Source organism: Epinephelus fuscoguttatus, linkage group LG14 (genome assembly GCF_011397635.1).
Source record: "Epinephelus fuscoguttatus linkage group LG14, E.fuscoguttatus.final_Chr_v1".
Lineage (NCBI taxonomy): Eukaryota > Metazoa > Chordata > Actinopteri > Perciformes > Serranidae > Epinephelus > Epinephelus fuscoguttatus.
The window spans coordinates 23,311,457-23,338,865 of NC_064765.1; the positions used below are offsets into that span (position 1 = coordinate 23,311,457).

Below are 27,409 nucleotides of genomic sequence, written 5' to 3' on the forward strand. Positions count from 1 at the left end.
GGACAGAGGACCGGAGCCTTTGAATCCTAATGAGAGACCTGAGGGTTGGCTTTTTGACAGTCAGCAGGTATTGCTGTGGTTTTGATGGTTTTGGTGAAACTGGGACACACTTACAATGCTGAGGAACTGGTAATCGATATTAAAGGGTAGCCAATATTCAGTTGTGGAAAGTAACATTTAGATCATGTACCACAGCACTGTAGGTACAATATTGAGGTACTTGCACTTTACTTGTAAGTATTCCCATTTTATCCTACTTTATACTTCTACTACATTTCTAAAGAAACATTTTCAGCCACATATACAGTGTCTGACTGCTACAGTTACTGTTAGAGCTGTGGATTGAAGTCACATTACCTGGGTCACAAATTTGATGACCTTAGACTCGCAATTGGACTTGGACTTAAACGCCAATGCCTGGTCACTGCATTTGGACTTGAGCCTTTTGACTTGAAAATGCTTGATACCTTGAATCACTTTATTTCCCTTCATTTCTTGAATCAGCTGATGCTTTAACGCTATTCATTACCAGCAAGTCGTCACGTAATTCACAACATCTGCTTTGTTTGAACCAATCCGACAGCATCCAATCAAGTTGCAGGAGAGAGCTGAATCTGCTTTTACGTCTGGAACCTCCCGTCTACAACAGGCTTGAGATGTGCCCTCGTTGAGGACTTGGGCTCAGATTCCAGAGTTACCGTCTTATTCTGATGCCTCCTTAAGGAATCTGATCCCTTTGATTCGGTGGTGGGAACCTCTTGTGACCCCATGCCTTTGCTGACGCCAACCACAGCAGGATTCGAATCCTGGACCTTCCGCATGGAATACGAGTTCTCTGAAGGATATTATGTTACTGAGCACCAGTTGGAAAAAAACAATACCAAAGATATTTTTGTTGATGTACAAAAACTACTCAAATGGTCAGCAATAACCAAATTGAGTACTGTGTGGGTAAAAAAATTACAGATAAAGACATAACAACTTCCAACAAAGTTATATTGACAAATAAAAACAAATTTTAAAAACTATTTATGATTTCTGTAAATTTAATATCGTATTACTCTGTAGTTAAAATGGCATTTGTTGAAGAGCGCAGTATGACTTGTTTAGGACTCAAAACTCAAAGTTTAGGACTTGAGACTTTAGTCAAGACTTGTCTGTCTTGACTTGGAACTTGTCTTGGGAGTTGAGTACGAATACTTTAGACTTATTTGCAATTTGCAAAACAAAGACTTGATCCTACCTCTGGTTATTATTTGCTTTAAAGATGGAAAAACAAAAATCATTGTTACAGTACTAAAATGCTGCTTACATGTTAATGCATCAATAAATCAGTAACAACCCATGTATATATGCTTTTGATACTTTAAGTATATTTTGCTGCCAGTACTTCTGTACTTTTGTTCAAGCAGGATTTTTTCTTGTGCTTGAGTGTATTTGAAGTTCTGGTATTGCTAATTTTGCCTAAGTACAAGGTCTAAATACTTTCTCCACTACTGCCAATATTATTTTAAATGGTCTGAAATCATGTTAAAAGTAGCAAAGAATTCAAGACCCCATCACAAGTATCCAAACATAATAAACTACCAGACACACTGTTAGAAATTTATGGCTGATATTGAATTTAATGTTTCAAATCTGTCAAGAAAAACTGTGACAAAGATCATTTAAAATGCAGAGAGCTCCAGTAGTTTGAGATGGGCAGCTTTGCTCAGTGCAGGGACTCCTCCACTCTAAAAGGACAGGAGAAAGAATGCTACAAACAAAGAGGAACGGAAAAAAAACTCGAGAATCCAACTCATTTTTTACTGTATGAAAGTTTCACAAGGTCGTTTGGAGAGTCGTGTGAACACAACACCTGAATACAGATTTGTTTCCTTGTTCTACAAGTCACGGAGCCCCGAGTCTTTAAGCGATCATTATTACCATACAAATAGACAGATCTATTTAACAACCCCCTTTTTATCGCATAACACTTATTCTTTAGTGTTGCTCCCTGAAAGGCACTGAAATGCGTCTCCCCCTCCTCTTTTTTTTTTTTTTTTTTTGCAGGGAAATCGTCTCCGGGTTGATAAAGGCTCAGAGCAATAGAAGAAGCAAGGCTGACATCTTCTTAAGAGATGATAGGAGGGCCAAATCAAATAGGATGGAGCAGTCACTCTTTTCACAGATAGGTAGCTCATTTCTGGTGGCTGAGAGTTTGCATCCCTAGTGGCGCTCTGCCTGGGAAAGATAGCTCACTCGGACTCCATTCATTATTTCATTCCCTGCCTCCTCTTTTCACGTCTTAGCTGCTGCTGCTTCTTCTTCTCTCTCTCTCTCTCTCTCTCTCTCTCTCTCTCTCTCTCTCTCTCTCTCTCTCTCTCTCTCTCTCTCTCTCTCTCTCTCTCTTGCTTTAATGAGTTGCCTATTTTTCTCAAGTGTTGATGGGGATCTTGGAATTTAGATTTGGAGACAAAATGTTTAATCACAAGCGTTTTTCATTTGTGGGAAAGAGGCAAAAATCAATTATTTCTATTAGACAATGCTGATTGGAAATGAATGGAAGTGGTAGCGTTTTTGAAACAAAGGCTCCATGGTGGCAAAGATAAGTGTCAGTCTTGCCCCCCTGAGGTAAGATATGTGGTTTGGCTTAATAAGCGGTTCGCAAACATTTGCCATGAATCCACGCAGAGGGTTTGCCATGCCAATATAAACACAGGCACATAATTCATGATAACAGTACTTATAAGTCGGTAATTGTGAAATAGAAGTAAATAAGCCAATATCAAGCTACAAATCTTGCAAACTGAAGATGTTTTTTATCTGTGCTGATACATCTGGATGTCCTTTTATCAAATATTATCATTCAATCTTGAGTATTCTTTACTTTCTGATCTCTGTCATTAGTCGTAGAGGTTTTCGCTGCAGTATAACTTCCCAGTAAGTCACAGGAACTTTTCCCGGACACTATTTACAGCCAGACTTAATCAATCAAGCACAAGCTCCGCATGATATTCAGCCCAGCACTTCCTGAAGAGCACTTTGCTATCATATCCCTCACATTCTTTGCAAATCCCTTTGAAAATTATTTATAAAAATTAACTTCTCTTGCAGAGGGCTCATTGAAAAGAAGAATTACATGAAAGATAAAACACTTTATCGCCAGTGAAAGACTAGACAATGTACATTGAGAAATTGGGAAGATGGCAGAAACAATGAATATTAAGTGCCTAAGAATCTAAAGCTGCTGACTAAATTGAAACTGTATATCCTGAGGGGGCAAGGTTTCCAAATTGCTAATTACTGCCTCTGAAAGGGGGCTGTTTCTGATATGTTTGCTTGTGAAAGGCTGCCGCTTAATGAAGCAGTGGCTCAATTTTTTTTTTTTTTTTAATATTCCCTCTCTCCAGCTTTCAGGGCTCTCTCCGGACTTTCCTCCCAGGCCAGAACAATGGCGGGCCCAGGAGCCCAGCTTCCCCACAGGCCCCGGCGAGAGGAGGCCGGGGGCTGGGTACTGAGGGAGCCGCTCAGCATGCTGAAATATGGAGGCGACAGATAAGGTGGCAGCGGCACAGAGAGGCCCTCTCCCATGGGCCCAAGGGGAAATTTGCAGTTATTAAGAGGAAGATGAGAGAGATTAAATGGCTTTTGTACTCATTTTCACAGACTTTTATTTTTTTATTATTTGGGCTGCCTTCATCTGAGAGATGAAAGAAGTGGTAAATGACTTTTTTTTCCTTCTTTTTTTGTGTTTCATTCAGCAACACACTGGCTTTGAGAGACAATTCTTCATTACTGAGAGTTGTCACATCATGAAACACTTGTTAGCGCGCTATTGTTTTAAAAGGTGCAGAAGTAATAGAATTACGGTAATCTACAGCTAATCTCAAACATAACATGGGTTAGGAATGTGTTTGAGGAAATTACAATATGTTACATACATGTAGATTTATCAAGATGATGTAAATCTTAAATCTGTTTGATTTCCATTGAAACTCTGTCACAGAAGGTTTGACTCAACTATATAACAATTACTGAGGTAAATGGTTAATGAACTGCATTTATACAACACCAATGCACACTCACAGACTCACACCTACTGTAGATGGCAACGGAGGTGCTATACAACACCACTGACTAACTTCAGGAGTAGTTGGGGTTTAGTGTTTCACTCAAGGACACTTTGACGTGAACAGGGGTAGCTGGGGATCAAACCACCAACTCTGTGATTAATGGGTGACCTGCTGTCTCTTGTTTTGAGGTCTTTGTGTGTGATTTATATTGTCTTGCATTGCATTACATTGTGAGTAGGCCATTGCTGGTGCATCACCTGACAATATAATGCAATTCAGTGGTGACACCATACACAGTGCTTTTAAAAATCACCTTTGTGAAACAGTCACAACAAAAATTGGACTTAATTTTAAGACTTAAAGTAAGTTTATATTTAGTAAAAAGTATGTGAAGATGCTTTGAAACACGACTTAGCTTTTTGTGACAGGGACTGGTTGTTTTGTTTTGGGGGTCTGTAATTTCCCAATAATTTCTTAAGTAGTTCCTGGAAAGACCCTTTTAATTTGGTGATATTGTCATATTAAGTTCAGGGTTATTAAGTTGTGTGGAATTCGTTTGTCTTTTTTTTTGTTTTGAATCGTCAGACTTAAAATAAGGGGGACAGAGCGCTTGCTGTCAGGGCCCCGAGGCTCTGGGACAATCTGCCTGAGGAAATCAGGTCGGCTGTGTCAGTGATCTCTTTAAGTCCCTTCTTAAAACATACTTTTGTAGAAGAGCCTTTCCTGATTTTACTTGGGTTGTCGTTAAAGATTCTCAGTCATCCAGGTCATGGTAATCATAGGTGCTATATCGTAGGCAGCTGGACTTACTTGAGTTTCTTGAAGACGTTTAGCCTCTCGTCCAAGAGGCTTCAGTTCAGAACTAAAGACGCCTCTTGGATGATGTCCTCAAACAAGTCCATTTGCCTACAATATTGCACTTAAGATTCATTTAGACTGTATTTTTTTCCTTGGTTTTTACACACTTAAGTGCTTTTATTAGTTCTTTTAGAAGTTGTCGTTTGCCTGTTTTAGTTATTGACATGTAAAGCACTTTGTAACTCTGTTTTGTAACGTGCTTTATGAATAAAGATCATTATAAAATAAGAAAATATAGAGGAACACCTCAGTATGAGAAATACATATAAACAAATCTGAGACTTTCTGGGGGGTTGGGGTGGGGGGCGTTGACTCGTGACCTTAGTATATCTACAATCCTAGCTACGGCCCTGATGGTTTAAATATACAGGGACATTTTGATTTTTTCATCCAAGAGCCCACTATAGGAAATAAAATAATTACTACACTGCAGAATTTCTATTGGCTAACACAGACATGGTACAGGGAAACTGCAATGAAATAATTAAATAAATAAAGTCTAAACCTATAGTTTGTCAGCTTGCCATAGAGTTGTTATGGTGATCTTGTGCTAATATTAAACACATTATCTGCAGCACAGCAGACAGACTTTTTGGTTTTTATCTGCAGGCGCACTGTGGTGGTGTGGCGAGCTGTCAGCGAGGCGGAGACACCTGATTGGCTGGACAGCAGGGCGGAAGTGCGTCTGGTGGTGTCCCAGCTGTGCTGCTCAAAACAAAACAAGACAAGCTGCGACTGGTGAGTGCTCAAACACAGAGGACTGTGTGCTGCCTATTGTTACATAACATCACGATAGCTGCTCTGAGTCGTATTGTGACACGGTTACTGTGCTAATCTAAACGCTGTTAAACGGTGTGTTTCGCTGATAGTTAACAGAAGGAGGATGTGTGGCTGTACTGGCTGTTCAGGCTGTCCTTGTGCTCAGCTCACGTGTTAGATGTTGTTATGTAACACAGAGCATGCAGGCAGACCTGCCTGCCTCTGCCATTGTGTTGCTGCACTGATGTTGCAGCTTTCTTAGCTAGTAATGGAGATGCGGTGAGTGTTTGTTAGCTGCTGGTGGTGTGCAGGCGATCGTTTCAATCAAACAAGGGGAGCCTGAAAGTTTCACAGTTATAAGCTGCTAGATAGGCATTAGCCTGTGTATATTTGATCAGATCTACCTTGGCATTTCTGGGTCCATTTTTAGCAGAGAGATTACAACCAAAGATGGAGATGACATCACTTCCAGTGGTCAGATTAGATTTCAATTGCAAGAGCTCCTTGTAAGATGTGTCATTTAATATCAGTGCTCAACAATTAGCTTATATGGGTCTATTCTGTCAGTGCCTAAATAAAGGACATCTGTGCAAATGAAACAGAAGTTTGACCCTGAACCATATGTAATATCTCGCTTATCTAGAAGCCAAAGATCTTTAGATGCACAGCTGAGAATTTGTACTCTTCCACTGGCCTTTGGGGTTGGGCCATTCAACAGTATTCAGGAGGAAAACAAATTATGTGAGTTATGTGATTTGGGTGAAGTCAAAAGTGAGTCCCATTTTCTTTTATATTGTACAAACTATGATGACTTAAGAGAATAAATGTTCCATGAAATGGTTTGTCTAAACCAGGGGTGTCAAACATACGGCCCAGGGGCCACAACTGGCCCGCCAAAGGGTGCATTTGGGCCCACTGGATGGCCTTGCACACATAATAGTGATGCACGTGTGAAGTTAAACAGTGAGTAGTATTCTTTAAGTAAAAATGTTGCTTCAAATGCTTTTCCACCAGAATACAGATCTTTTCTTTAACATCAGTTTGGTGTGTGTGATGTAAGGATTGCTACACAGGAGTAGAAATGTACAGAAAAATACACATGTAATACCAGTGAGTAGTCGACTTAATGTGGAAAAACTGAGAAATATTGTTGAAATTGCATTTATTTATTTGTTTGTCATCTGTTTTGTAAATGGATTAGCATTTTTGAAATGTACGTCTTTAAACAAAAAAAGGGACAAATTTGGAGGTGTTTGTTATATCTAGGATATTATGCAATGGTTTTACTGCTCCAGCCCACCTGCGATCAAATCAGACAGTATGCCTGTGAATTGAAATGAGTCTGACACCCCTGATCTAGACCCTAACATTTTCTGGTGCTCAGATGATTGTTTAATTAGTACTTATTTTGATTTTCGTCAGTGCTACATGGTAAATGCCTTCATGAGTGATCCATGAACTTGATCTTAGACAGTGACAATCTGATTATGTATGCAATGCTTTGCTACATTTTCACTCCGTTTAATGTTGTCTGAAAATATGTACACTGGACTCTGGTCCTGGCTTATTTTGATTTCATGGTGTCTTGGAAGCCCATGCAGGCTGGGCATTACTGCATGCATGGCACAATAATAAAATTCCTTCCTTCGTTCATTCATTCATATCAGAAAACATGTTTCCATTGGTAAAAACCACAGTTACAGACAACTTTGGGTAGAAATGGGTGTATGTAATGTTATGTTTGTTGAGATTATTGATAATGATAGGATATTGAAATGTTCTGTAAAATCCCCTGAGAAACAGTTTAGGACTAAATAACCAAGACAACAATATGAGTTTTGGATAATTCAGCATATGAAATACCTAACAAGATACGAGACACATCATCACATTGATGCAAAAACCATATGAAAATACAATACTGAACAAAATCAAATGCTGCCATAAAACAGTCTTGCTCGTTGACTTGCCACTTTGGTCACAATGGCATCATACACCTAGAAATCGTAAGTGACAACAATCACAACAGAAACGATAGACAAATGAATATCATCTCATGGTATATAATGTCACCCTGTCAAATATATTTATTTTTTCAGCCCCTGCTACCACAATTACTGGTTCACCTGCACTGTGTGATGTCACTCTTGGGTTCCTAAATGCATTGAAATGGCTTAAAGGATTTTGCCACATAGCCATTTTGGCGCTAGAATCCCAGAATTGCCTCGACCATCTTGACACTATTTAATATGCTTACACCTTTTTATCCAGTGAACATGGCCCCAAGCAAAGCAGCCACAAAGTCCCAGTTTATATGAAGTGAAATTAGCTGCTGTGACGGTGTATCAGTCCTGCGGAAAATGAGGATTGAAACCATCTCAGATATTCAGAATCGATATGCATTGATACGTATTAACATATGTATTTTGACAACACCAGAATATAGTGGTCATCAGAGGAGCTGTCTCTTTAGGCACTTCAGCATTAGCTTCACATTCTGCTTCTGTTTATTGTAATAGCTGTTGTATGTCCGACTATTTGTTTTCATGTAGCATCATCCATGGTGTTAAACTCTTTGTCTTGACATCACCTGAGTTTACTCTGTTGTACCTTTGTTTCCAGCACCATGATGGATGAGCTGGTGCAGGACCTGGTGTCTGCTCTGGAGCAGACCTCGGAGCAAAGCAAGCTTGGGGAGCTGTGGGAGGAAATGGTCCTGAGTCCACTGCACCAGCGCAGGCAGATCCGCCGCCGCAGAGGCCGCAAGCGATATCGCGAATCTTCCCTCTATCCGCTGGAGCACAGACAATGTTGGATTGAGGCCTCTGAGTCCAGTTTGGACGAGACTAAAGGATACAGGAAGAACTCCTCCTCAACCATCACCACCTCCATGGCCAACTGCAGTGACTCTGACGACATGACTCCAACCAACCGATGGCGCTCTGTCATGAGAGGCCCGGTCAGGACTAGGCAGCCCTCCTGGCCAGAATCTGACTCCTTCACTGAGAATAATCCAGGAAGACAACTCAGGAGGCGGAGGAAGGTCAAACGTATGACCTCAGATGTCACAGTTAGGCTGCAGCAGAAGTTAAAAGTTTCCGGTGTAGATAGGAGACGGAGACATAGGTCGTCCAGGATGCAGCATCTGTCAGGATCAAAGAAGAGGTCTGGCGGTTGGGTGGGAGCAGACCGACAGACCGATGGAGCCCGGCTGATGGGAAAGGAGTGCTGGAAGAGGAAGATGGCCAAGGAACACAGAGAGGCTGCGGATGAGAACATGTCTGAGGGGTAATGTTAAATTCAAGAAAGGATATTTATACTTTCTTCCTCTTTTTGTTTTTATGTCAGAGTCAGAACTAACTCTTCATTTAATACAATTTAATCACACAGTTAGACCTTAAAGAAAAAAAGATCCAGCCCGTATTTGGGAATATTCAAAAAGCTTTTAGGTTCATTATTTGTCCCAGTTTTCAAAAGCCTACGTTTAATTGACAGCATTGCAATAAGCCAAATGTTAAGCTTGTCATCGTTTAAAAAGTCAAGATTAAAACCACACTGAAAAGGAGCACAAAACTCTAAAAGCCCTTTTTACCCTTTAAATGGAAAGTTACCAAGGCAGTTAAACCCATAACATAAAAGTCATGGGCATAACTACTATCAGACAGGAGCAATTAAACAAGGCGACATTTAAGATGATCTATACTGCCTGTCTTCATCGAGCCACTTGTCAATATTCAGCGTGTCCTCAACTAAACCAAAAAAAAAGTATCACAATCATACCGCTCCACTTTAAAGTATTGAGTTGACATTAAAAATGAATGATAGAGTCTCTTCATCCTCATCTCCTATAGCTGAAATGATCACCAGGGAAGGATCTTTGATAGTTATGCCTCCGGGCATCCGCCAGCTCATTATTTCCTTTCGAGAAATATTGTCACAAATAAATAAGTGACTTGGTGTGGTATTGATTTGTTTTGAAATGAATTCCTTTCTTGGGCTGGGTAATTAAAGCCCGGCCTGTCCCAGTGTCCCTGAGTGCAGCCTCTTGTGTGCATTTTATTTAGCAAAACTAAATGTGGCTGTAACTGGCAGCAGAGAGGGGCATTATATTATCACAGCAAAGCAAAGATTACAATATACTGTGGAACCAAAATTACTAAATGTGACAGATTTTGTTCCAAAATGACTGATAATTATGTAAGCTGTCATCTTGTCCCAGTGTTTTGTGGCACAAAGAGCTGCAACTAATGAGTGTTTCTGTTTTGATTAATCTGATGAATATTTTTTTATTAATCATTTGATCTTTTTAACATGAGGAAATCATAAAGTTAAAGTCAGTGTCTTCAAATGTCAATACTTTCATTTGTTTTGTCAAAGCAGCAGTCAAAAACCCAGTATTAAATTTACAAGATAGGCAAGTTTATTTGTGTTGCACCTTTCGACAACAAGGTACAGTAAGTCTCTTCTACAGTGCTTTACAGGTACAAGACATAAAAAGGCTACAATGATAAAATACCAAAATACAAATGTTGTGTCAATCCATGCAGTAAATGTTGAGTTATTTCACTGGAAAAGTTAAAGTATAACCTGTCGGTGGTAGGGCTGGTTTATAAGGAGAAAATCAAATGTCACAATATTTTTGAGGGATTACCTTGATATCGATACTGTGATAAATTATGTGGATATAAGGACTAAGTGGGTAATGGCAAATAGTATAACAGCTACAACTGTCTGGTAAGTTCTGAAAATTACATGACTTCAGTGTGATGTAGCCTTTATACCAGGAAAAGACAACTCTTTTGATATTACAATATCCAGAATCCAAAACGATATCTAGTTTCATATCACGATATCAATATAATATCGGTATTTTGTCCGGCCTTAGTTGGCGGTACAAGAGGAAAAGTCAGTAGATTAGTTTTTAGGATTCATTCTCTGGTGTTACCTGCCCTGCTTTGACAGGTTACCAGCTCCGTTCCGTAGTTGGGAACGCTGTCTAATTAACATTAATTTAGCTTGGCCAGTAATTAGCTGGTAACTAGCTTCTAGCAGTCCGGACTACTCTGCAAAAGGAAGGACGGTGAGGCGTTCGGATGCCGTTCACCAACAACAGTTTTATTGCAGTCTTCACAACAAAACAACAAAATGGCCTTCTCATGAGGTCTAACAGTATCCCTGAGCTTATCTAGACACTTAATGCTGCTGACTATCATCACTCTTTGCCACCTGCTGTCTTCACCGTGACACACTGAGAGAGCTGCTTTTCTCCATGTACACCATGAAGTACATGTCACACCCTCACAGGTTACCCACAAGGCCACCACCCTTAAAGGTGAAAGAGGGTTGGCTGGTAACACTGGGGACAACGAATGTCTGTACAGAAGGTCATGACAATCCATTTAACAGTTGTTAAATCTGGTCTAATGTGGTGAAAAGACTGACTGACAGACATTGCCAATCCTACAAAAACACAGAAGGTGAAATTAGTAAATATTTTGCCATTTCAGCATAAAAAAAACATCAATAATTAATTAATTGACAAAATTGTTGCAGATTAAATTTCTGTCAATGGATTTACTGAAATATTGATTAATAATTTCAGTTCTACTCGTATCAGCACTGGTATGTATAAATAACGTGGTATATTGGATTAGTTAGAAATTCCAAAGCTACGACTTTCCATACCATCAAAAACACAGATGCTCCATTTTCTATTAAACTGATACGGAGATGCTGTATTGAGGCGATGTAGTGTGCAGTGTGCGCCATCAGAGGTCAGTCTCTATTTGTGGAACAGGTAGCTGAGCTGAGAAAGACAGCAGATGCGAATGGTGGGGATAAGAAAAATATCAAAAAAGAAAACTGTCTCTACTCCTGTCTGAAAGCATCACCACAAATATCTTTATCTTGGGATGACTCCTTCTAACTATAAAAGCAGTCATTAGCTGCACGATTTGATTCAACACATCATCTCTGTTCAGCGCGCTGATATATCGTAATCCACCGCAGCGACAAGTGTCATCGGGTCCTCCAGCAAAAGGATACTTATTTCCAGTTAAACATTATTCTATAGTAGCAGGCCATAAGTATTTAAACCCATCGAGATATCTCTAAGTATGCTTATTTCATATTAGTAACAGAGCATTTTAGGCTAGACAATGAAATTCATGCTACAATGACTTAAACCGCAAGTAGCGTAGCTTTTGTGGGTTTCTTTAAACACAAATTCTGTCATTTACCATATACGCATGTGAAATGGCAGAAAGGTATTAAGGTATGAAAAAATAGATACTTGTATAAATGGTATTTTGGCATTAAATACCTCGTATGGTCCACATGCATACAGACAGAAAAGGTGGGCAGCACAGTTCAGTTGTGTGTGATGATAACATTCAACAACACCCAGTAGTCTTTTGAGCCTTGGAGTTCCTGTTCTCAGTATCTTGCCTTGCTCAATATATTTCATTTGCCAATCTCATTATCTGTTGATCATATAAAACATGTGAGAAGAAGACATTTGAGGTAAGCGGTAATGGGACAGACAGAAGGCTTTACATCTTCTGGTTTAATTTGTGCTGACCTCCCTAGCCCCTAAACGGTACTTGTTTTCTTACTTTATGGAAAAATCAATAGCCGTTCTGACAGAAAACAGCTCCGGAGAAGAAATAAATGGGAACACCAAGGCACACTGTCAATCATTTCTCACTTACACAACGCCAACGCTCTTGATTGCTGCTCAGTAGACTGCCACACTGCACTGAGGGCTGAACAATCTAATGGTTAAGCTGCGGCGGAGGCAAAGGATACAAACAAATGGCAGCCGTGATGAGAGGTTGACAGTGGTACAACAGCAATATTTATACTCAGAGTGTACGCTCCATTTAATGTCAGACACAGATGCCATTGTTGAAATGTCTTTCGAAGCACTCGGATTTCTTTGGTCTCCATTCATTCCATTAACCTTTTTCATATGGAGTGTCTGGTCTCTTAAAACGTGCCTCTCCTCAAGGTCACTCCTCTTACGCACAGACTGAGTAGAGCTTTGCCTTCAGCCACCCAAGTTCAAGGGGAGCAGATGTTGGCAGCTCCAGTTGGGCTCCACATCCTTGATTAGACCTGGCCCAGCCTGCTGGCAGTGAGGCCACCTGGCACCCAGGCTGGCCCAACAAGCAGGCCTCACCTGTGGGTAGATGCCGTCCTGGGCTCAGCCTCCATCTCCAGCTGTGAGCTGCTACTGGTGATTTTGACTTGCCACCAGAAAAAACAAAGCCACCGCGCGTGATTTTCTCACACTCGGCTTTATCATGCTGTAATTTATATTTTGAAAACTCTATGAGGAGTTTTGGAGAAAGCAGTGCAGCATTTGCCGAAGTTAATTTTCATAAATCTCTGAGACTAATCCAATTACTGCAGCTCAGGGATGGTGGGATAACCTTATAATCAGACACCCATGGAAGAGGGCATGGATTTGGGTTGGGGCCGCTTGTTTGAAGAGCCCACAGATCCATTGTTATCAGCGCTTTGCCCCCCTCTGTCTCTGCCTCTTCTTTATTCTTCTGCAGAATGAGCCAGGGCTCAATAAATGGCGGCTAGCCTGTAATCTCTGTGCAAACTGGTCTGCCTCTCCCAGGAGCTGCGGATTATATCCTAATGATTAGTGCTCATCTGGATACTGTATTTTGCTTCACCTCTTTGGCTTGTATAGAGACAATAGGGCCATGTGGGGACTTAAGTTCAGCTTTAAAACACTGGAGTGCATTTTTTTTTGTTTTTGCCCTTGCCTTTGTTTCACCATGGACATATGGTATTTTATGTAATTAAGACTTATTTGTTTCTGTAGCACCTAATCCACAACAGAATATCTTATGACTGGGGGAAGTGCAGTTTTGTGTGTGAGCCAAAGTTGGGCCAAAATGTTTGTCAACTATCTTGGCAAAGGTCACTGCTGGAGAAGGAAGAGGTGTTTCTTTAGGTCCCAAGAAAAATGGGGGTCTCAATTATTCATGGCATTAATTAGGCAGTACTTAATGGAAACGGTTTCACATCGGCCCTGTGCTGCTCCAAGCGACATCACATTACACCTTTAATACGGATAAATACTTAATGGGTGTCTCTAATTAATTGTTTATACCTGTGATTCTTTTCAAACTTTGAACAAAATCCCTCCAACAGGAAGCAACACACATTTTTTTACTTACAAAATGAAAGAAGATGTCACACTGCGAGAAATGGTTAATCAACAAATTTCTAAGAGAGGTTGTGGAATGAAGCATAAAATCCAAAGTGGTTGTGTTTGTAGAGCTTGTGGCTGTGTCCTCTACTGATGTTGAAGTGTTGAGTGCTCCAGATGCCAGCCAATGTGTCCAGAGGTGGGGTCCAGCTGAGCAGAGGCCCGGGGAATCAGTCTGGAGAGAGGGCTGAAGGGGTGGGAAGGGGGTGGAGGGACGGTCCAGGACTGCATGGCGAGGCCAGACATCCTCCAGATTCCCCGGAGAGGCCTGCTCCCTCTCACATCTGCTTCTTGTGGATGTGAGGGGAGATGATGCAGGACCATCTGGCCAGGAAGACACACAGGCTGGACAGACATTTTTCTGATCCTGCCATCACTTGCAGGCCTCTGCAATATGGTGAAGCACGGTATCAGCGCATATCTGACCCTCCAGCTTTCTCCTGTAAGCAAGGTCAGCGATGAAAAACAGGAAGAAAAATGCAAGGCAATCAAGAGCATCAGGCCCTCCCTCCTTCATAAAGTAGTTTGCATGGAGATTAGCTTTATGCAAAGGATATAGGTTGTATTATTGTATATCTTTCTTATGGTCAACAAATTTCATGAAAAAACAAAACCAACAATGAGTTAGTCTGTCTCTCTCTGTCAACATATATGGCACCTTTTATCTTGTGTTTCTAGAGTTGTGTGTTTCTGCCAACACATAAGGAATTTTAAAGGGAGTTTGCCGTAGTATTTTGCACCAGGAGCAGGATGGGAAATCATCTCAAAAGGAATCTAGTTGCACTCTTGCAAATACTGAGCCTGCAACATCCCCGAGCTTTGCAAAATCTTATAGTCTGTGACTAAAAAAATATTGTGTTTAGAAGTGAGAGGGTGTCAGACTTAATTCTTTTCAAAGTCTTCTAAAAGTCTTTTCAAACAAGATAACCACAAATCCCAGATAAAGTGTTTTAAAAGGAACTCAATGATTTCAATGATCTAAAAATAAGGTCTTAATTGGTATGGAAATGTTTGAAATAAATCATTCAAACGTCCTCAAAATGCTAAAACATAGGAAGTACGGCATGATAAATCAGTTTTCTGATGCTACATTGTAAAATCTCAAAATCATCAATAATATTTTTAAATAATTTGCAGATTTTTTTAAAATGGTAGAAACGGTAGATCAATGGTGGACTATTGATGTTTTCCAGACTGAGCCGGTGTGAGCGTTAGCTATTCTGCACAGATTTAAAAAAAAAAAAAAAAAAAAAATCATTCCTAAATTTTACATTTAATTCAGAGTAGCATTTAAAATGTCTTAAAAAGTCTTAAATCTAACTTGCCTTAGGAACCCTGTCTTGGAGTGTATGATAGGCATTAACCTTAACCTGTCTGAGGCCCTCTGCCCCAAACCCATTTGTTTCTAATCTTCTAAAAGTTGAGAATTAGCTGGCTAACACTGACCCATATACAAAAATCAGGGGTGTAAATATAGACAGTGCAGTCAGTGCACTGGGGCCCATGGGGTGGGGGGCCTGTAGAGAGAGTTGTTGGAGGGCCTGCTCTTTCTTGAGCAGAGAAGGGGTCGTGCGAGTGATTCAGCTTGCCAACTCAGAAATACGCCTGTGTTCAAGGAAGCACTCACTTTAAACTACAAATGCTGTCACCTGCTATATATCGTGGAGAAGGCCAACTAATCTCTGTCAGTGTCTTTTTTTTTTTTTGTAAAATGGTCAGCAAAAATCTTCAGAAATTATGAAGTAAACTATAAAAAAAAAACTCATTAAAATAAATATTTTTTCATTTTATTTTGTATTTTTGTCATACACAGATTTGCAGTGGTAATTGCTGGGTAGTATGTATATTGATGTCCAATGTCAAGTCTCTTTGGGTCATGTGACAATACTATAAAATATATGGTAGCTGTTTGGATGCAAAATCTGGCACTAAGGCCCATCATAATGGTGTGCACTGGGGCTCATCCTAACTACTGTACGCCACTCACAGAAATGTTGATCAGAATAAAGAAAGTGAAATTATCCTGTTTCATTTCAAAAAGGCAAAGTAATTTCCTAAAACAGCTGTGCACTGTAGTTTTTAGCAAACGTTAACAAAACAGGAGTAAATATTGCCTTTGTTGGGGATTATTTTCATCTGTGGATCAGCACACATTAGTTAGCATTATGTGGCAGCAGTACAACCTATACTGTGTGAGAATGACTCGAAATAAAGTCATGAAGTACCCCAGTGCCACCCTGTTCAATTATGTGACTTGTTCTTTAAGATAACCTGTATTCCGAAAAGGGCTTTAGGAAATAGAAAAATATTTCTAGATATGTGTAGCTATACTGTGCTTGCTGATTTTGCTTGTTATAAGTGAGTAATGACAGTACTGTGACAGTTTACTTTCAGAGAGAGCAAATCCTTTTTTGTGCGTTCATCTCTGTCACCTCCACCCCTCCCCTGACCCCCCTCCACGACCTTGGAGTGTCTGGAGGTCCCAGTTCAAGGTGGCTGAGGTGTGAGAAAGCCAGAGAAACCCAGGGTGGTCTGGGGTAGCAGAGGGTGTGGAGGCAACGTAACCAGGGGTTGCCCTGGGGGTGTGGAGAGGAGCAGCAACAGAGCAGTCTAGGCAGTAGGCAGTGGCAGCCCGCACAGCAGATGTTGGCCAGTTGTTGTATGGAAGCGGCACGTCTGTGGGTCGCTCTGTGTGTGGGGCACACCCAGAGGGAGGGGCGGGCAGGGGAGTGTGTTTCGCTCTCCTGTCATCCTCCACAACACAGGCCAGATTAGATTGGAGCTGACAGCGGAGGATATTCAATTAGATTGTGCATGTCACTCAGTGGCTTCGATCAGAGCCTCTCCTCATGCCTTTGTGTTTGCTATCGCAACAAGGGAGAACATGGCACGCTCTGTCTTTTTGTGTCATTTCCATTTATGTTGACCTCTAGCTCCGGACTTCTCCATTATTTTTATTATTGAATGTTACATGTTAAATATTGACATAACAGCGGCATGTAAATTTTTGATTCACATTGTTCACTTTTCAGATGCTATAACATTGTCTGACCTAAAAAACCCACAGGTCTGAGATGAAAAATCAAAACAGAGTTCTTTATCCTCTGATGTCATTGATCTTAAAGAAACCGTCAGTGGTGATCATTCACAAGTGATGTTTTTCTTCTTTTCTTTGCAGGGAAACCAGCAGCACATGCAGCAGTGACCCTGGCCTCTTCACCAATGATGAGGGACGACAAGGTATCAAAAAATTAATAACATACGGTGAGAACTATTTAACAGCTACATCAGTTAATGTGGTTCAAACTGGTAAGTAATTTGATTCTGTGTATTTGGCGCTCACGGATGAAGTGTTCCTAATCACGGAAAGGAAGATGACGAGTTGTCAGATTTGGACAATACCCTGCTCGACTCTGAGAGAATGCTGGGGCTAGAGAGGGAGGTTTTCGATACAATGGGCTGGTTGCTGGGCACCCAGGCGACTCTAATAAGACGTTGTCATGTCGTGTTAATGAGCGCTGAAGCCTTTGCTAATCTCATTAGCCGTGGTGGGGCCAGGCGGCCTCTGATTTAACAGTTGTCACTACACCTTGACTGTGAGAGGCATGGTTCCTGCGTGTTCTTTGCTGACTGACAGGTCTGAAAAGAGTTCGCCGTCAGGGGACAAGACTGGTGTTGTCTCGTTGTCTGGTAGTGTGTGGTTCAGGCTGTTTTCATTCATTGTTCGTACTTATACCTACAAAATGTGATGCAGTATAATTTGTGTATAACCCACATAATCATGAGTAAGGAGGCTGCGATCATATGACCTATGCGGTGCAGGCTCTCATCCCTCATATGTCCGGAGCAATGGAGGAAGTCAGGTGATGTAATATAAACAGCGACAAAGTCCGTAAAGGGAGGTGGTGAGGGTGGTGGGCAGGTCAAACAAACACAGGACTTTGACCCAGGAGACTGGGATCTGTGTCCCATGTGAAACCAAAATGTTAGTTGCATACATACGTAACATCTCAGCATTTTAATTTAGTGATACTACATTGGTAGGAATATGCAGTAACATGCTAACCGATGCCGCATCTTCCCTGTCCCTGTGTGCAGGCGATGACGAGCAGAGTGACTGGTTCTTCGAGGGGGACTGTGGAGTGGGGACGAGTGTGGCCGGCCTGCTGCCCAGCTGGGACTCAGACACGCAGCTTTCCCTTGAGGACAGCCGTCCCCCACCCACCTTCCTGCAACCTGCACGGCCCTCTCAGAGAGGTAGTGGATGTGGATGATTTTGTGCTATAGACTCAAATTCCTGTTAACATTAGTGATCTATTTTGACCGTTTGGCAACACAAGAAGATAAATGTGCTTCGTTACTATCACAGGGTATCGGTATCATTCACGTCTGAAGCGAGTGCCTGGCTCTGCTGCCTGCTGCATCAGGAAGGACAGGAGGCGGCTTCCCAGCAAGGTTAAAGCAAACTGGCATCTTCCTCTTCACTAGAAAACAGCTACACTGTTTTTATGGTCTTGGTTTCTCACTGTGTATATTTGATTTGTGTTTTACAGGGCAACGGCATGCCAGTGTTTGTAGAGAGACTGAGACACTTCTCCCAAGATCCTTACCAGAGAGAGTAAGTTATACTGTTTTAAATTCTTTTAAATTTATATAGAACTCTTATAGTTTAAAGTTCACCTGTTTCCATCATCATTTTGCATCTAGTGATTATACTTTATCTCCTTTTAGCTTTTGGCTGCCTCCTGTTGGAAAACGAGACCGAAGCCAGGTATGATGCAATTCGAGTCTTTTCCAAACTTTATTATCTTTTTGGCCCCACTTTGTTTAGACTTTAATGGTGACGTTGCAAAATCTAAATGTTATTGATACTTTCAATTTCCAGTTGAACCCTTTGTGCCCATTACCAGTGTGTCCTATTGACATGGTGTCAGAGAGCTCCCGTCTCAGATGTTCCACCTCAGTCTGCAGAAACAGGTAGTTGATGTTACATGTTAGTTAAATAAAGCAGCTTCTCAAGGGTCTATTGGAGACACCAGTCACTGTTTCCAATTAAAGCTCAATATATTGACAGACAAGTCTATGGCCATTTAAATGAATGAGTTACAGAGCACAGGTCACTGTTAACTAGAGTAATCTGTGTTAAGTTAATGCCTCAGAGACTTTACAGGAGGTAATTGTTAGAACTGTTTTGCTGCACAACTTCATGTTTCATGTTGCAAACACACTATTGGTGAATTTAATCTTAAACTTATACACAGATGCACATATAATCTTAACCCATTTTGTTGACATTGTTTTTTCATCCTGATTCCTTTTGCTTTCACAGAATCAAATGCTGTATGTGTAAAAATAATAATAATTGCGAAATCAACCCTTTTCTCTCTGCAATTATAAATGTTTTGCTTTTCTCTTGACCTTATTAAAACCCAATTAGTAGAAAAGTATTATATTAGCGACCCCTTCCCTTTGAGCATGCAAATTTGACAAAGGTGGCAAAATACAGAATTTACAAACCATAATTATTACACCTAATAAGGTAATGTTTCATGTGTTACATGTGCTATGCATGAACAGATTCCTTTTGTTTGTCAAAAAGTCATCCACAGACAAAAAAAAAAATCTACAGTATGCTCTCCTACACAGTGACATTATTTATGTTTGGGGTCAGAGTGTGTAGGTCCCTGTTAAATGTCTTCTGAACAAATTTCTAAAACTCCAATAAGAGGATTAATTTGCATTTTGGGCTTAAAAAGCATTGTCAGCAGCAATCCTAACCTTGTATCAGGCAAAAATCATGTTTTAAGCATTTTTAATATTATAAGTTAAAGGGACAGTTCTCCCAAAAATCAAAAATACATATTTTTCCTCTTACCTGTAGTGCTATTTATCATTCTAGATTGCTTTGCTGTGAGTTGCTGAGAGTTGGAGATATCGGCTGTAGAAATGTCTGCCTTGTCTCGGATATAATGGAACTAGATGGCACTCGGCTCGGCTCAAAGTGTCAAAAAAATACATTTAAAAAACTCAACAGCAACATCTCATTCAACAAATCATGACCCTGTTACTCAAGATAATCCATAAACCTTGTTGTGAGCAGTTTCTGTCTACTGAACTACACCTGCCACAGTGCATAAGGAAGGGTGCATCTACTGCTAGATCACCTAGCTCCACTGAGCTAGCTAACGTTACAGCTCAGCTAAAGAGGACACCATTACTGTCATGAGCCTGAGTCTCTCGTTCATGAGCAGATGCGGGTGTCCTTCTGCACAGTGGTACTCACACCAAAACAATCGAGACTGGTAAATAGCACCACAGGTAAGAGATGAAATATGTAATTTTGATTTGGGGGTGAACTGTCCCTTTAAGTAGTGAAGTATCAAGGTGATAAAACAATGTTACGTGTGTTTGTCAAGGTTTTAAAGAGAACAAGCAACAGATTAGCATTATTATCAATCCTGGCCTCAAATCTGGGCTAACCTGACATTAGACAGCTCCAGTTGGACGCAGCTCTATTTCAGTTCTTTAGTTTTCAAGGTCATCCTTCCCAAATAGAGAAATACTATGTGTTGACATAGTTGTAATGCAGATTCAAATCCCTGCATTTCTGGGACTGCACACACACAAAAAAAAAGGTTTATCCAAAAGATGTTTGTCAAAGCATTGCATCGCTCCCAGTCATCCCTGGAACTGTTGGATCTGCATGGGGGACTGTTGAGAAGCCGCTTAGCCCCCTTGGCCTCGAGACTGTGGGACTCCTCATTGTATTGTTTCCACTCTGCCTATTTATGGTGCATTCTTAATTTTGTTTCACACACACTCTTTCTCCTCCCTCTCTCTTGGGCTATTTCACAGAGTGCTCCAGCACTCCTTGATGAGGGGCAAAAACACGACTGCTATGAAAAGCCCCCGACTTCTTAGGGCTTTCTTTTCTAAACTGGCCCTTTCTTCTCCACCTGAAAGGTTCCTTCAGATTCCAGTTTGAGGCATTGTGAATACTAATTTCTCTCTATTAAAAAGCCCTCATATCCCTGCCATGCTCTCATTTGAATGGCAGACTCAGGGGAGACCTCTTAATTCCTTTATAGTGGGATTCAAGACCCTTCACTTCAAAAAGTATAAATCATACTCCCAAATGAATGAGGGAGTGAGGGGGGATTGACGAGAGGGGCTTCTGATGTGTCCCGTTGGACGGCACGAGCTGAATCTATCTCCCCAAGCTGCTCAAATCCACTCTCCAGTGAGATGGCTGCTCCGTCCTTACGACCCAGCTCTGCACACATGACACCCATTTACTTCCCTTAACTTCCTCCAAAATTCACATGCAAACACAACACTAGCTACAGTTATTGTTTTGCATGACAATAAGGAACGCTATAATTGCTGGTGCCTGCTGTTAACAAACTTAAAAACGTCCAATCCTGATTTCACTTCACTATATTTTCATTTCTTTTGAGCGCCTCACCCGCGTGATCGATTTCTAGCGCTGAGCTCCCATACATCTGACTTTTCTTTGTTTCCAAACACCCTTGAGAGAAAAGTGTTTTTTCTGTGGGCAGAGTGTAAGCATTAATCTTGTACCGCGGCCAGGTTGAAATGATACTGTATTAATAAAAGCTGTCATCTCCTGTTTGCCGAGTGTTGACGGCGACAATCAGAGATTTGATGTTAAGTGATAAAGGCTGTATGAGGTTGCATGCTGTTTATCCTCGTATCGGGCGTGCGAACAGGCGCCATGCTTTGTGGGATTTGGCTGTAATGCTCGGGGCCGGCAGCCACGTTAAAATGCATAACTGCCTCCCACCTGAGCCGGGCAGCAGCAGCTTTTATCCATTGACTTATTTATTTCTAAATGACACTTGCGCTGTGAGATAAATCATAGTCTTACGCCACTCCCTTCCCAGTTTTCATTTTAATTGTGAGATCTCGGTGTCAGCAGTTAGTATATTGGTGTGAGTGGCCTATTGATTATTGATTTGGAGCTATTGATTATGTTCCCTGGAGACCCTAATCCTTTCTGATTCATTTGAATACCTCTATTAATCTTGAGATCCTGCTCACACCTGAAGCACTGTGTACCCTAATGAAAATAGATGGCCATTTTGTAACTGCAGCTCCTCACTCCTCTTTTGATTTATTATTTTTAATTGATATATTTGCTTTTGGATGTGGGCGCCAAAATTACAATTGACCCTGTGTCAGTGCTGTTTTACTCTGTACCCTAAGGGACCGCACTGCATTTAAAAGTGTCTCATATGACCTGAAAAATCCATCTTGGAGACTTTTTCCTCAGTGTCCTTGTGTCTTTGATAGAATTGAGTTGTTGTTGGTCGTCTTCATCACATATCACTTGTTTTTTCATTGCTCATTGCCTCTAAGTCAATCTTTGTTTTAGGGACAAAACAACTGGCCGACATCTGTCACGCTGTTAAAACTGATGAAGTAACAGATGTTAAATAATAAAAACAGTGTTGTGCATTTTTTACCGCTTCTCTCAGTTTTACACTGAGCCACGTAACGTACTTATAAAAAGCCTTTGGGTTCGGCTCCGAGATGAATGGTGGTGTTTTGCCTTGGTTAATGAGCCAGCTGATGGTATTCTCATGTTTGATTAGCATTGTGCTGAGTGTCTCAGTGGGCTCCTGGCGGCCCCGCAGCGGCTCTGCCTCTCGGCTCTCAGCAGCAGGGGAGGGCCCTCGCCTCCCTCCAGGCTGCAGGGGCCCCGGAGTGCCTCGGCCTCGATGTAATGAGGGAAGAGATGGAGGGATGGACCTCCACACATTAAGACCAAATGCATCAGGGTATTACTTTTAATACCGCAGGCGTGCCTCGTGAAATAATGCGACGTTTAAACGGGGATCGATTTTGGAATTAAAAAGTTAGTTTGCAAAGATTTACTGTGGGGAGTTCAATGCCTGAGCTCTTTATCAGGGGCGCAAATGGCTGGTTATGTGCTGTCCGACAGAGGTGCGATTGAGGGATCGATAGGCGCGTGATTTACTAACTGGAGTACAGGTAATCAATAAGTATAAAAGTAAATGAAATATGCATTACTGGGATTTTATTAGAGAGGGGTAGCAGGGAGAGAATAACGGTCAGGCCATTTATTTTTATATCTATTGATTATACAACATAGAGACTTCGCTCAAAGCATGCCCCGCACAGCTCTCGACACCCCGAGCCTGCACACCCGTCATGTGATTTATGGGTGTTGAGGTCATGGAACACACTGCCTGTTAAAAGGCTGCCCTGACGGGGCCTTATTGTAGCATGTGCCTGTTAGGGTTGTGAGCTTTATGTAGCCTGCAGTTGGAGATGAGCCGCGCTGGTTAACAAGGAGCTCTCCTCTGTATGAACCTTTGTTGTTTTGCAATCTGTCATGAATTCATTTTTACAGGTTGTGTTTATTGGCATTTTCAAACAGCAGGTCATATTATTCTTTAAATCCTCTGAGATGCAGTCCAGCTGCGAATGTGAAAGATTTTAACTAAATTCTTTGTATTTGTCATTATATCATGCTGTAGCTCCCTCACACACTCCTCTCTTTCACTCAATCTGCCCCCCTCCTCCCATGCACAAACACGCACACCACATCAGCTGCTCCCACCCCCCCAGAGATGGAACGGACCTTGACCTTAACTTTACATCTCCTGAAGTCAGGGCTATTAAGCTGGTGGGGGGGCTTTTCCTATTTCAGGGCTCCTGACATATGACACAAGAGGCATAGAGCAGGTGTAATTTGTTTATGTGAACTCTGCAGTGACTCAGCCCCATGCACCCCAGCACCTCTCCTCATCGAATATTCTCTCCGCTGAAAACATGTATTAATGAAGAAAAATTAAGATGTAGCAAAATACAAGGCTAAGTAAGTTGCAGTGTTGGCAAATGTGCAGCGCTTGCGTTTATCGACTTTTGTGAAATTATTTAATTTCTACATGTTCAAGTGTGTGTGTTGTGGGTGGGAGCTGCGTTATCATATTTTGGGTAACATATGTTTTTTTCTCTGTGTGTGCCCCCCCCCCCCCCCCCCCCCAGGCAGACTAATGTCTCCTGTGCATACCAGTCCTGGAGTGACATCAGGAGGAGAAGGGAAACAGAAGCTGTGTCTGTCACAACATCAGGTATCACCCTCCACACATACTAATGACTCTCTGGCCTTCTCACCCACTTAAAATATTATTGGAGGTGTAATGTTGTTACATACAAAACTAGAGCTGCAGACTAAGAATTTTACATGTCCCAAAGAAAGATCTTCAGGTGTCATATTTGTTGTTGTAGCTTTGTGTTTATAGCCATGTTAGCAGCTAGGGATGACAGTGTCAGTCGTTTGGTTCACCACTGAAATATCTTAAAGGTAAACTATGCAAGCTTTTGTAGCTTCCTCTTGGATGCGTGCTGCTTATGGTCTGGCACCAGGCTGCTTCCTTTTTTTTTAAAGTCCCAATCTCACCTGTGCACTATGTCCAGGAGTGTCTTGAACATAGTAAAGGAAGACAAAACAAGAAAATACAGGCAGAGGGCAGAGGCTCTGCAGATAAATACACCACCACACACTTATCGAGGGCCATAGATTATGATTGAGAGGGATTATTTTATGAGACTATGCATTGTTTTTGGGGTTTTTTTGTAGTAAAATCCTACATTGCAATTATTTGATGCAATGCCATGAAATTTTGTACAGACTATCATCATGCCCGGAGGATGACTCCTAATGACTTTGGTGATCCCCCCACTATTTCTTTAGCAACAACATGAAGTCGGCATGTGGTTTGTAATTAAATATCTCAACAACTGTTAAAAGAATGTCATGAAATTTGGTACAGACATTCATGTCCCTCTCAACATGAATTGCAATCATTTTGGTGATTACAATTAAATTCAGTGCCACCGTGTTTTAGTATTGTGATTGATGAAATAAAATCTGTTTTTGCTGGGGTGCTGGGAGCATGACAGAAAAAAAATTAGAGAATCACTGGACTAAGATGGCGAACATGATGAAAGCTAAACCTGCCTAAAATCAGCATGTGAGCATCACCACTGAGGATGTTAGCGTGCTGATGTTAGCATAAAAAAAGCATAAAAATAAGTTTATCATGAAAAAAGTGGCAGGGGAAGATACCCCAGTCCTCTGTCAGGGATGTCCAGGGGATCCTACCCTGGTTAAGCTCAGAATATCTTCCAAAACACTCCTGCATATACCTGACATGTTCGGGGCTGCTGCGACTGGATGTGCCTCTTGGCAAAAATAACTGAGGACAGGAAAGGGTAAAAACTGGCAATTCATTAATTATACTGCATATATTGCTAAATATCATTGATGTTTGTTTCCTGTCATTTTGCAAACGTGGCCCCCAAGCAAAGCAAGTTAAGTATCTCCTCTGTAGACTCTTAGTCTTCTTCATAATTCTACCAAATTAACAAAATGTGAGATATTTGGTGAGTTAACGGCAGAGGGAAGTGTAGTTAGCCGTGTTAAGTTTAGAGCTTCCAGTTAATAGCGAAAGAAGAGAAGTGTGATGTGGAGTTAACCCCATTGGAGGTGGCCTCTGAGCAGCAGCCGTTGTGTCTGTTTGGACCAGTGGAGCTGCCTTTTTTCATTAAAGTCATGGCTTGGGGCCTTGTGTCTTTGCCGGATTGAAATCTGAATTGGTTTGTCCACCTTTTCTTCTGCGTCCCCTCTCTGTGCTCCACTCCTGCAGCTGCTGTTTGTCATTTAAATAACAAATGCTGGTGGTTCCCTGATTTAGTGAGGGGTGCAGGCCTCTGATGTATATTAATATTGTCGCACAGTGCACTGTACCAGGGTCCATCATTCATTTGGATAAAAGAGGTGGAATTTAAAAACAGCCAATGCTTTACTTGGATACAGATTGCATCCATTTATTGCACTGAGTGATGGAACGGCCAGCACCTCTGTCCTTCACCTCCCCAGCGCTGAACCACTTCCCATAAAAGTAAAAAAGGATTCACCCCTGGCCCTTAAGGACCCCTCATATTCAACACGCGGAACAAGGGGCATCCCTCAGTTTCCCGACAGTTAACAGACCTACAGTCTGTTGTAAAAGGTGGAAGAGGGGGAAAATACATGTGTTAAATCTTACACAAACATGATAACTGCTTTATTCTTTTTCCACAAATTAAAAAAATATATGAGTGTCATCTGTGCAAATTATAAAATAGGGCAGTTACCGTATGTTACTTAAACAAGTACCGTATTTTCTAACATGTTTTTTTTCTAATGGAGATGCGGTAAGGTGCTCTGGGATATTTTATTGTATGTGTTTTGGATTAAGCGACTAAAAGATGATCTGTTTCCTAAATTGAATAGAAGGAGTCCCTGATTGGCACATCCCCCCTCAGCCCGTTCAGAGTGTTTTCCTGCTTCTGGAGTCTAGTGCCCCCTGTCCACCATGATTTATCATGCATCCCATGTCGTCCAATGTCAGTTTCTGCAGCTGCAACTGCTCTGTATAAATCTTTACTTTGGCAGCCTGCTGCACCATGTCTCTCCTCAGTAATCTCACCACTGCCAGGAGATGCACATTCACTCTGACAAGCTTTCACACTCCCTGTGTACAAATTTTGGTTTGTTGCCACTCTGACATAAATGTGTTCAGAGACAAAATCAGATTCAGTGATTTGTCGAGTGGACTTGTTTTCTGGTAAACATCTTGTTTGCATGGAAAGATTGTTTGCTGCATTTAGCAGAAGGAGCAGCGTGTTGCTCTTAGTGAACACGACAGCCAAGTCTTTGTTTGAGTTGGCTGGAGGAAGTGGATTGTTGTATGTGTTAGTGGTTGATTTGAAACTCTGTAATCAGGAGTGAAAATGGTCTGCGGCTGGAGGTGTCTTCCAGGGCTCCATGGGGAATTACTGAGGCGGTACCCAGCTGTTGCTTTGTCTTCTTTCTTTACCCTTTTAGCACTGCCGTAGAAGTGCTGAAGCTGGTTGTGAAAAAAAAAAAAAAAAAGCCACAACAACTTCTATCTATCCAACTATCTGTTTGGATTAGATGACCACTCCATTTCTCAGCCTTAAATTGGCCATTTTCTACTTTTCTCACCAACATCAATTCAACAAGCCAACTCAATCCAACAAGTCTTTTCTAGATACAAAGCAAGAGATGCTGTTTTCTATTATATGTTATTGGTTATTATTAAAAATACAGATTAAAATTGAGACTTAAAGGAGTATTTCACTAATTAAAAAAACACATTTTCCCTTTTTTCTGTAGTGCTATTTATCAATCGAGATTGTTTTGGTGTGAGTTGCTGAGTGTTGGAGATATCGACCGTAAGGGTGGCCGCCTTCTCTTGAATATAATGTAACTCAAGCTTAAAGCACAAAAAAAATAAAAAAAAGCAAAAAACTCAACAGCAATGTCTCTCTCTCTCCAGAAATCATGACCTGCATATTCAAGATAATCCACAGACCTGTTCCATGTAGGAACTATTGTTTTTTTCTACCGAACTACACCTGTCAACAGCATCACAACACAGAAGGAAGC

At 41.2% G+C, this 27,409-nt stretch overlaps 1 protein-coding gene across 1 annotated transcript in view; it reads left to right on the forward strand.

Annotated features, from left to right (window-relative positions):
- The first annotated feature begins 2,153 nt into the window (after window positions 1–2,153).
- The window catches only part of LOC125900708 (G patch domain-containing protein 2-like), a 33,046-nt gene continuing 7,790 nt past the window's right edge, over window positions 2,154–27,409 (forward strand). Inside the window, exons 1-11 of the mRNA XM_049595883.1 lie at window positions 2,154–2,174; window positions 3,393–3,701; window positions 5,523–5,651; window positions 8,295–8,960; window positions 17,081–17,142; window positions 18,001–18,159; window positions 18,272–18,357; window positions 18,456–18,520; window positions 18,634–18,673; window positions 18,788–18,879; window positions 23,938–24,023. Of these exons, the coding sequence (XP_049451840.1) occupies window positions 8,299–8,960; window positions 17,081–17,142; window positions 18,001–18,159; window positions 18,272–18,357; window positions 18,456–18,520; window positions 18,634–18,673; window positions 18,788–18,879; window positions 23,938–24,023 (1,252 nt within the window). The 5' untranslated portion in view covers window positions 2,154–2,174; window positions 3,393–3,701; window positions 5,523–5,651; window positions 8,295–8,298. The remainder of the gene's footprint in view (window positions 2,175–3,392; window positions 3,702–5,522; window positions 5,652–8,294; window positions 8,961–17,080; window positions 17,143–18,000; window positions 18,160–18,271; window positions 18,358–18,455; window positions 18,521–18,633; window positions 18,674–18,787; window positions 18,880–23,937; window positions 24,024–27,409) is intronic.